The sequence below is a fragment of the Propithecus coquereli genome, unplaced genomic scaffold (assembly GCF_000956105.1).
Source record: "Propithecus coquereli isolate 6110/MARCELLA unplaced genomic scaffold, Pcoq_1.0 Scaffold83, whole genome shotgun sequence".
Taxonomy (NCBI): domain Eukaryota; kingdom Metazoa; phylum Chordata; class Mammalia; order Primates; family Indriidae; genus Propithecus; species Propithecus coquereli.
This window is the reverse complement of record NW_012154507.1, coordinates 1,842,869-1,854,303: the sequence shown is the minus strand read 5'-3', so window position 1 is coordinate 1,854,303 and position 11,435 is coordinate 1,842,869. Positions and strand designations below refer to the sequence as shown.

At 36.3% G+C, this 11,435-nt stretch overlaps 1 protein-coding gene across 1 annotated transcript in view; it reads left to right on the top strand.

Moving 5' to 3' along the window:
• TMEM260 (transmembrane protein 260) overlaps positions 1–11,435 on the top strand; it is a 58,240-nt gene that overhangs the window by 20,062 nt on the left and 26,743 nt on the right. Inside the window, exons 4-6 of the mRNA XM_012663736.1 lie at positions 5,746–5,923; positions 7,566–7,679; positions 10,769–10,948. Coding sequence (XP_012519190.1) covers positions 5,746–5,923; positions 7,566–7,679; positions 10,769–10,948 — 472 coding nt within the window. The remainder of the gene's footprint in view (positions 1–5,745; positions 5,924–7,565; positions 7,680–10,768; positions 10,949–11,435) is intronic.

Genomic DNA, 11,435 nt, shown 5'->3' with positions numbered 1-11,435 from the left:
TAGCTTATATTATGGTTTATGTTGAAAGGGGAGCCATTGAAGGGTTGGATACAGAAAAGTGTGAGATCAGATATGTTTCGGATCCCTTGCTGTGGTGGCAATGGTAGGCATAGGATGGGAGGCAGACAGCTTATGATGCCGTTGGATTGGCTTAAGCCTGAGGTGGTGATAATAGCTGAGAGAGGCAGTGGTGGAATGAATGAAGAGAAGAGGATGAAAAATAATTATCAAGTAATATTGGCAGGATGTGCTGTGTTGGACAGGGAGAAAGAGGGAGAAGAAGCTTTGATAATGACTCCCAGGTCTCTTAGATAACTAGGTAGATAATGAAAATCACTAAGATAGAAAATATAGAAGCAGGAATCCTGTATTTCATTTTTAGGAAAGAGGATGTGAAATTAGTTTTGCATATGTTGACCTTGAGGTTCTAGGGGACCTCCAGAGTTGGAATGGCACAGGGGTGTCCTGCAGTCGGTTGGAGATATGTAAGTCTGAAAGTAAGGGAGAGGGCAGTGTTGGGGACAGATTTGGTTTTTTCAGTTTGTAGTTGGCAGTTGAACTCAAGGTAATGGACAGAGCCACCCAGGCAGAGTATGTAGAGTGAGAAGAACAATTGCCTGAGAATGAAGAAAATGAAATCTTAGGAAATAACTAGCTTTAATGGAAAAATAGGAGACTTTCAGAGAAAACACAGAAGGAAGATCCAGAGCCACGTAAGGAAACCAGGGGGATACAGGGTCCTATGAGTCAACTCAGTAGATCAACACAGCAGGGAGGTCCAGAGAGCCTATTATCATTGGGGACCTCAGTGGGAGCAACTTCAGTAGAGTGCTAGAGAGCAGGGGGTAGAGGCCGCATGTGTGGACAGTGCGAGATACTGAGCTAAGTCCTGACCCTGAAACTTGCCTTCACGAAATCATCCTTGGTGTCAGCTTGCTTTGTAGTCACTTATCTCTGTCTCATTAAGGTCAAATGAAGCATGCTCAGATAATGTGCAGGAAACATGACTTGAGCAATATAATGAGACTGCCTTCCTACAGATTCAGTGAATGAATTGAAGCCCTCCAAAGTCTTCAGAAAGTCATCATTCTTACCACTGCTGACATCATCCTTTGACATGTCAGCACAAATCACAGACTCAGCTTGCCGAGTTCTGACGTGGGGGCTCACATCTTGTTAGCATGCGTGTGTGTGAAGTTGTGGCACTGGGCCACACACCTGTATTCCTACACAGCACTCAGCCTGCAGACTTATTATTAATGCATGGTGTACCAACCACTGCTTGGCTTTCAGGACAAATCCTTAGTTTTAATGAAAGTCTTATGATTTTGAGAACAGCTTTATTAAACTCTCTTCTGTCATGGGCTGCTTTTAACCATAGAGTTCAATCTTGCTTAACTGGCCTGTTCCATCCTCTCACAATTTAATGTTCCCTTCCCCAACCCACTGTTCACTCCCTGGCATGACTTTAGCTTTCATTTCACTCATTTCCTTGATGCCTCCTGCTGTCCTTGTGTAATTGAGACCTACCACCCTTTGCTCCTCCTCCTTTCCTCTTCCATCAGCCCCCTGCTGGCTTCACTTCCTTCTCTATCTAGTCTAGGCTCCATGGCCCATTACTTTAAAACTTTCCCTCTTGTCCTTCTGTCCTCTTGTCCTTCTGTCCCTCTCACCTAATAAAGCCCTTAAGGCTGGCTCCATCCAGCTTCTCTTGGCCTGCTGCAGTCTGCCACAAACCTTTGCATGGCAGTGCAGACTGATGCTGCCTCTTTATCTCCACAGCCTCTGTCGTCTACAGCCTCAGCTGAGCATATATTGCTACCCACAAAGCCTTGTGTGTATCTCTCTTGAGTTTGCAGAGTTTTTCTACAACAGATGTTTCAAATTATCTCTACTTTTTTTAATCCACTCGTTTTTGTATGTTACATGGCCAGTAGTTGTTGACTGATTGTGCATCTTAGCATAAAGCAAACTTTTAAAGGCAGTGTGTTGAAATATGTGCATTTTAAGGAGATTTCAGAGTTTGACTTAGAAAATACTGTTGAAATGAAAGAAATTCATATGGGCTTAGCCTACATAGATTCTTTTATGACAAACACGAATAGTAAAGCGATGGGGCCTCCAAAATGCTTCCCATTCTACATGTCCTATGTATGGGTGCACACAGAACTTTCTGCTCTTAGAGGCATGCTCCCTCTCTTCTGTTTCCCACAAGGCTAAGAGAACATCACCTTAAATCTTCAGAATTTCCTCACACAGTTTCCCTTGAAAACATAATAGAAATTATATGAAAGGGGGAAAACAGTGTATTTCAGTCAGGGTTCTTGGTTGCAAGCAGTTGACTCTGGCTGTGTTTAGCAGAAAAGAAACATATTAAAAGGAAGTTGGGGGAGAACTCTACAATTTAATAATAAAAACATAAATAATCCAATTTAAGGAATGGGTAAAGGATCTAAATAAACATTTCTCCAAGGAAGTTTATACCAATGGCCAATAAACATAGAAAAAGATGCTCAGCATCTTCAGCCATTAGGAAAATGCAAATGAAAATCTTAATGAGATACCACTTCATACCCACTAGGGTGGCTAGAATTAAAAAGCCAGATGACAAGTGCTCACTAGGAGAAATCAGGTCCTTTTACACTGCTGTTGGGAAACAAACAAATTAAAAGATCCACTACTCTCTTGTGTGCAATTTACATTAGGACTACAATGTAAATTGCCATAGACATAGTTTGATTTCTGAGCAAGTTCATTTGATGCTAAAAAGGTCAAGGTTATAGATTTTATTGCCATTAATGGTTTTATCATCAGCCACCTTATCTTCTATAATTTTACTCAGGAGTTTCACAAATTATTTATCTGTTACCAAGGAAAATCAGATAAAAGAATATGTGGCTTATTCGTTGCAAAACCATCCTGACCTTGTGGGGGAAATAGGGAGAGAAAATTCAGATTATAGACCTTGCTGATGTGGAATTAGTCTTTAATAAAATGCAAATGTACCTATGTTTAATAATCTAAAGCGACTGAATAACTTTTATCACTGAAGTTAATAATTTTACATTACTCTTCAATTTTTAAAACCTTATGAAATATTTGAAAAGCCAGTTAACATAGTTGATAATTCCAGTAATTAATGTCAACAGTTCAAAGACTTTAGGATGTCTTCCTGAGTGTCATAACATGTTAAAAATCATTGTAGAGTAGTAAATCTTGAGTTTTCTTACTGAGGATTTATTTATAGCAGGACTTTCTTCTGCTTAGTGTCAGGTAACATTTCCGGCAGGAACACCACAGAAATGATGCTGTATTCTTTTCACTGGAATAGACCAGGAAGCACATGGTGTTGGTTTGTCCCCTTACTGGTGCTGTTAACTTTGGTCATGTGGCTAAGATTGTGTCTGCCAGTTCTCACCACTGTAAAGTTACCATTTTTCCCTTTGTAATTAATCTATTTATAGGGAGATACCTCAAGACTGTACATATTCTGTTACTCCAAAATTTTTACCCTCTAGTTTTGGTTTTCATTGATTGTTGTTGAGAATGTTGCCCAAAGGTGATTTCTAATTCCATCATTTCTTCTGCAATTACTAGCTGACTTTCTATGGAAAGGCAAATGCAGTCCTTCTCCCCTATTTACATCACTGTAGATTCATGGATTCTTATTTATTCATTGACTTAAAAGCTATTACAATAATTATTTTGATGCTCAAGTTATCCCTGATTTGGCCAGTGGGAGCCCTTTTCTGCTGGCTCCCATGTCCTTCTGTCATGTCCCCGTCGTCCTCTGAGCATTTCTTTACTTTCTGGGACAAGATGTTTCAGACTAATTTTGTGCTTTAGCTACCCCAGCTCTGGAATAAGCCATTTCTCCAGGGATGCTAATTTATGTTTTAAGTAGAGGAAGGAATCTTGTATCTTATGCTGACTTTCCAAAATGTTATTGACAGATAAGACATAGAAGTTCCTTTAAAAACATTAGAAATACTTCAGTTGTTCTCTTATTCACTAAGTTTCCTTTGTGTGCTTAGGGCTAGATGCTTCTAATATAAATGAAGTTTAACTCCAATTGACATTTCAAAAACAATGTCAAAATAATTGGTAGAGGCAAATAAATGCTGTAGATGTATAGAGATGAGCTAGAAACTTGGGAATTGAGGAGAAATTTGAGAAAGAAGTAGATTTGAATAAGTAGGAGCAGGGAGAATATTCAATTCATGAGTATAGAATGAGCAAAGGTAGAGTGCTAGGAATCGGCATGTCTTATTAGGGAATTATGAGGAACCTGACTATTTGGTGGAGATAATAATGTTGGAAATTAGTGGAAGGGTGGGATCCAGTTTATTGGAAGTCTGTATTCCAGGCTGACTGATTTAGACTTTATCCTATAGGCAATGAAGAGTCCTTAAGTTTTGGGGCTGTGTAGTCATAAAGAGTATGTTTTAGGAAATTTGATATGATGTAATATTGCAGAATAGATTGAAAAACAGAAGACAAATTAGAAAACTGTTAAAATAATTGGGAGTAAGGCAGTAGGAATACAAATCAAAAGAAATGAATAGCTAGGAAAGGAATTTGAAAGGGAGAAACGATGTTAGTATTTTAAATCAAGATTACGGGAGAATGGGAAACTCTGAAAGAAATAGGAAATTGCTGATTTTTATAAGGGAAAGAAAACAGAAATAAATCGCAAATAGAAACTCAAAGAAAAAACAGATTTGATGATATCAAAATTTTTATTTAACTGTTTTTTCCTATAATCGTTGATTAAAAGCCATGGAAATACTCCGTGACTTTTTATACACAATAATATAGTTGAAAATCACTGACTTGGGGCTATAGAAGGTCATAATCATTAGACATAGTACTGCTTGCTGAATTTTCTGTTAGAAATAGATATTTGGTAATAGCTTTATTTTTCATAGTTTTAGATTTATCATGAAATGGAAAGCTGTTTTGGTTTGATATGCTCTGGTATATTCAACCACACTACCAATCTCAAATCAGATCTCTGAATTGACATCCAGATTCCTGATTGATTTAAAATATATGGCTCTTGTTGACATTTGGCGGTGAAAAATTTGTTTCCAAGTGTAGCATTTGATTCTTTTGGTGCTATTGAACTTCATATTCCCATCTCCCTCATTTAAAAAAACTATTATTTTTAACTTCAACTTTGTCTAAAGAAAAAACCATTACAAACTAAGCACTTTGCTGAACAAGAACTTAAAATCACCAAGTATGTGACAGACATTCTTTGCTATATGTTGAGAGATAAGGGTAGAAGGTACCTAGATCCACACATTCCACCTGAAGTGAGAGTGAGTTTTCTTGAATAAATATTTTGCCATTTAACTAACTGTTACAATTAAACATATTTAGGTCTTATTCAGACCATCCTTCTTCATAGGTATAGCAAGAGAATGACGTAGGTTTGTTATCTCTCTAGCTACTGTCTCTTAAGGTTTTCTGAACTGGCTTGAATCCTAGCAGTTACATCTGAAGACTAACCCTCTTTCTATCCATAGGTCTGTTTATTTGTTTGTTAATAGGTTAACATAGGAACTTCCTAATTAAAATCTCTTGAAAGAAATCATTACATGAAGTAATGTATTAGCCATATAATGTGTTAGGATAGTGCTGGGTGACTGTCATAATTTCTGCTGGTACAGTTTATAAAAAGGAAAATAAAGTTAGTTCTTTTTGTTGGGAAAGAAGATTTCATGTTATCTGTGTTTGCAGGCTTTCTGGCTCATATGCTGGAGGAATCCTTGCTGCGGGGGTGTTTTCATTTTCTCGTCTAACATGGCAGTGGTCCATTGCAGCAGAGGTTTTTAGCTTAAACAATCTGTTTGTGGGGCTGCTTATGGCTCTCACTGTACATTTTGAGGAGGCGGCATCTGCAAAGGAGAGATCAAAGGTAACCTATTTTGATCAAAGTGAAATCATTTATTTGTTTTAATTTTTAGACAGATGCTGTATTTCTTTTTAACTTTGGTTTAAATACTGTTTGTCTATGCTGATTACTGTGAAGGTAATCTAGGCGTGTTGCAAAAGAAAATGTTCTCAGTTTTTTTATCATGGATGGAACTGTGATAGCCCTTATAAAACATAAAAACTTCTTTTGCCCTCAGAGTTCAGAAGTTTTTTGGAGATTAAGGGGATTATGAAATTCCTTTGTGTCGTATGGGAAAGATGGGCTTTTGTCGTGTGTGTGTTATCATAAGGTGCCAAGCTCTGCACTGACCCCCTTAAATTATGATATACTGACTCACTCCCTAGTTGCCAAAAAAAATATCAAATTTGTAGTTTTTTTTAACTAAAAGAAGAGGATCAAATGTAGAAACAAAGTAGTTCAGAAGAGATTACAGTGAATTTTAATGCAGACGCTATCGTCAGAATAATTTGAAATGTGAAAGAACCCTATCTTCTAAGAGCTTACAGTCTATACATTGAAAGATGCTAAAACATCTTAGTATAGGCAGCCTTGTGTCATTAAAGAATAGAAACAAAAGAACACCATGGTTTAGCTATGATTCCCATAAATAGATCTGTGACGCTATTAGAGGTTTCTTTTTTTGTTTTTTGCTTAAAAAATTTGTTTATGTTAAAGAAAAATGGTTCAATACACTTGTTTAAAGAATGGTAAGGCAGACTTTATTCAGGTTCAGGTATAGGGGCTATTGCAGTGGGGTTTTGTACTAGGGGAGAGAGGTCAGGATCAACTTCAAATATAACAAGGAAAAGTGGGAATTTATAGGCAAGGATCAGGGTGTGGGTCAGTGGATAGGAAATCACTGAGAGGAAACATCAGGGATAAAGGGAAATTCTGGATAAACCAACTTAACTGGATCCTTGCTAAAGGCAGACCAGGGTGATCAGACATCACCTGAGGAATGATAGAGGATGAGCAACCTGATCAGATATCGAGTGTGATCACATGTTGAGGGTGGAAGGTTCTGGCAAAGCTGACTTAGTAGGATTCTTGCTAAAACTGGACAATGCAGAGATAAATGTGGAAGCCCAAAAGTCAGGGCCTAGTTGAGGAGATGGTTCAGAGGAGCTTGACTAGAGTTTGGTCAAAGAGAGAATCTTTGTCAATTATGAAACTAACACATATTAAAAAAAGTCAAAACACCACCCTGAGATAACCAGGGTTCTAATTAGATAAAAGGTGCTATATTTCATTTATTTAATAGGAGAAAAAGTAAAACAATTACTGAATTTCAGCTGTAGATTTTACTTGAATAAGAATTATGCAATACCCTAGTATTGTTAGAACTTATCTAGTCATCATACAGGACTTTCTAAAAGTCAGTTTGAAGACAATTATTTAAGTTCAAACTGCAATTACTTGATGTGGAAAATATTAACAAAAATAATGGTGATAAATATTAGTGACTGTTAAAAGTATAATTGCTTGCATCTGAGAGGTTGATTTTAACCTGACCTATAATACAAATGCTTGGTTTTTATATAAAAAATGGCTTTTTGTGTTTGTGTTTACTTAGAGTATTGGTGAATTTTTAACTTAGATTTTTTTTTCTTTTATTTATTTTCAGATAGCTAAAATTGGTGCTTTCTGCTGTGGCCTTAGCTTATGTAATCAGCACACAATAGTACTCTATATTTTGTGCATAATACCTTGGATTCTCTTTCGACTTTTAAAAGAGAAGGTATGTTTGTGAATTTTGTAAAAATTAAAATTCATAATATTTTACTTAGATCTTATATGACATTTGTATCATCAGAAAACATGAAGGTTTAATTTTTCTTGGTTTTCATGTAAAGCATAAATAACCTTGGGCCCTACCAATATTGACAGAAAAAAATAGGATTTACAAAAATTATGCAGTATTGATTGCAGTGGCATCTGGCCTGTTTCATAATTTCCTGATTCTGAACAGCACCTTGATGAAAATAGACTGAAAGAACTTAAAGCAACAACATGAAATTTCCTTAATTGTTTTACTATACATTCTAAGACACAGAGTGGTGTGCTAGTAACACTTCATTCATTCAGCTCTCTCTGCTCTGTGCCATAAGCCTACTCCAGGTGCTGGAGACTTAGCTGTCAACACAACAGACAACATCTCTGCTATTATGAACTAAATAGTAAAATCTCTGATAAATAGCACTCCTATTTTCTCAGAATCTGTCTCCCTAGAATAAAAAATGATTCATTTTCATTTCTTCTTTCTCTGAAAGAAAACATGATTGTTAATTAAAATGGCAATAAAAGGCAACATAGGAAAATTACTTCATTAGGCACTGGGAGATACAGGTACCCAGAGGTTAAAATAGTCTGTATACAAAGCCAGTGCTGGAGTCATTTTACTTTATTTATTGTTTGTTTGTGAACAAACTCAGCTTTATTTGTTATTTTATTATTTGTTAATTATACCCAGCTATAATTAAATTATAATAGAAAACATACAAAGCAAATAAAATTATTATATAGAAATAGGGTCATAATTATACCAAAGCTTTTAGATAACTGTATTTACTATACTTGAACACATTTTGGTTCTGAGCTCCTTAACAGCAAAGCAAAAAGGGTAACAGAGATTATGAAATTCTTAGTATGTGATTAAAAATAAATAAAAAGGGAAACATAACAGTTGACTGGAAAGAGCAACTTTTCCTTGGAACTAAATTCTGTGAAGTCAATCATGTAAGTCCTTATGTAAGGGATATAAAACAAGCAGTGTCATTAACAGTGGTTTTACAGAGTGCAGAAAGTTCTTTAAATGGTCTCTTATTATGTAAACCCTTGATTTAAAAATGGAGATATGATCTATAACTCAGTGAAACTTTTCTATGGAATACAACGCTGAGGAGGCCCAAATATTTTTCTTGTGAATCAGTGGATGCACAGATGGGGGTAGATGGACAGCATGTCCCACTCTAGCGTCAGTCGTCTTAGCCAGGCGTCTGACCTGAACAGACATCAGAGAGGTGCATGCTCTGGAAAGGACCTAAAAAGCACATATTTCATGTTCGTTTACTGAAAGGAAAGCCATACACTTTCTATAAAGCATGCAGGACTCCGAGTTGACAATTTGGGAGCCTGGCCTAAGGGCTTGTTTGCCCTGTGCTGAGGGAAGCTACCAATGAATGATGAAATTTTGAGAACTGTGGCTCTTCAACAGACCCTTCATTTCCATTATTTAAGTAGCAGAGGCTAGAAAATAAGACCTACCAATGAAGTGGCAGGATGGTTGGATTTGAGGTGTTAGGTGCGATTTGACGCAGAGCAGGAAATCCTGCATCAGTTGGTTTCAGCCCTGGCTGTGAACTTAAATTATCTGGGAAGCATTAAAAAACTGTGTGTATGTACACATTTGTACATACACATGTACACACCTATCTAGTAAGTATATATGTATATGTGTGTGGGATTATTTGGGGATAATAATTAATAATAAATAAATAATAACTAATTCTGATATAATTGATCTGGGTGAGGCTCAGACATCACTATTGTTAAAAAGCTGCCCCAGGTGATTCTAATGTGCAGCTAGGACTAAGAACCACTCCCAACTCTCAGTAATAGCTGTCTCCCTGTTTATTTTTCCCACAAAAGGAAACTTCTGCAGCAACTGCATCTTCCCATTCTAAATTCAACTTTGTAGTATGCAGGAACTGCCAAAATAAACATTTACTTTCTTTAAAATCACTTTTAAGAATAGCAAAGGCATATTGTTAGATTAGTTATTTCTTACACTCTTTTCATGCCATCATTTTTTATGCATCTCATTACTGCTATAGAAATCTCAAATGAAATCAGTACTATAATAAAACACTTCATTTCCAATTAAGATGTTTATTTGAAAATGCTAATATAAATCAACTGCTTGTTCTACTTCTGGTGAATGCAAACCTTGCTTCTTATATTCATCCTCACATATGGATTTCTTTTTTCTGTAAAGGAAAACTGACAATCTGCAAATACGATATTTGTAAGAGACGCCTTTCCCGGTTACTAAAGCAATCGGTGTTTGAATCTTGGTTCAAATACTAGAATTGGTTCAATAGACCAGAATTTATACCCTTTGGACTTCATATTTATGAAACTTTGTCCATATTGTCCTCTTTTAGAAGTGTACAGATGAGAAATATATTCCCCCAAATAAGGTATATGAGGCAACATTGTTACATATAACAACAAATTTCCTTTAGTACTCTATCCTGTATGTAAATTGAGGGAAAAAAAGCATTTGGATGAGCTTAGAGGTTATGTAAAAGCTAGCTTCATTTGCTTCATTTGTGCCAAACATGTCCATGAAATGTCCAGAACTCTTGTTGAAAGACTTATATTGTCAATGTATGATCATAATAAAGTAACATCCTGATGATGATGATGAAGTGAATTGGTGTTAGAATAGTATTTTGGGCATATTCAAAATCAGCCAAACAACACTTAATCACTTCCAACTGGGTTATCTCAGCTGTGCAATGCTGCATGTCATGACATGGTTTTAAATGTAAGAGATATAATAAACTTGATACTCGTGAGTCTTTGCTAATATTATTTGCTTCACTCAGATTTCGCCTGCCATGCAAAGGAGTTCAGTCAGATGCAATTTTCTAGTAATCCACAGTAATCAGAAGGTTTAACATAGTATTCTGTGGTGACTTAATATAAATTGAAAGATCAGCTCTGAGTAAACACATTTGATGTTTTCCTTGATGTATTCTTGAAGTTCCAGGATGAATCGACTAAAATAAACATTGTTCTACAACCCAATGTGCTCTGCTGCAGGAACTCTCCCTGGGCTTTCTGCTGAGGTTGAGTCTGTACTTCTCTGCCGGGTTGCTGCCTTATGTCTACCTTCCTATCTCATCCTACCTCAACCAAGCCCGGTGGACCTGGGGAGACCAGACAACATTGCTAGGATTTTTGACGCATTTTCTCAGGGAAGAATATGGAACATTCAGCCTGGTAAATTTATATTTAAAACCCTTCTTAGGAAATAAGTGGCAAAACTTCAGTGTTCTGCCTGGGCCTTGATTGGAAAACAAAAACAAAAACAATTAGTATTTGTCAATGACAATGGATGGAATTTTCATTTCAGTTATTTATGTAACTGACTTTCTCTCTTGAAATGTGGCCTTTGACATAATAGAAAAAAATCAGAATCCCTTGACTTGACATCATACTGTTGTATATCCTGAATATACTTTTCAGGATAGCAAGCACTAAAAAGAGTCTGCTACCTGCAGTTGAAGCATTTCAGTCTTGTTAGCACTGAGTATCACTGTGGGCACTTAAGTTGTGAAGAAAAATATTTGGAAAAGATTAAAGGGGAAAAAAACCTCAAATTTTTAAATTTACCTTAACCAAACCACTTTTCATATATATATATATTCGATGAACAGTGTTCATGTTAGTATTTAGTTTTAGACATCTGTAAATGCTTCGTAACATT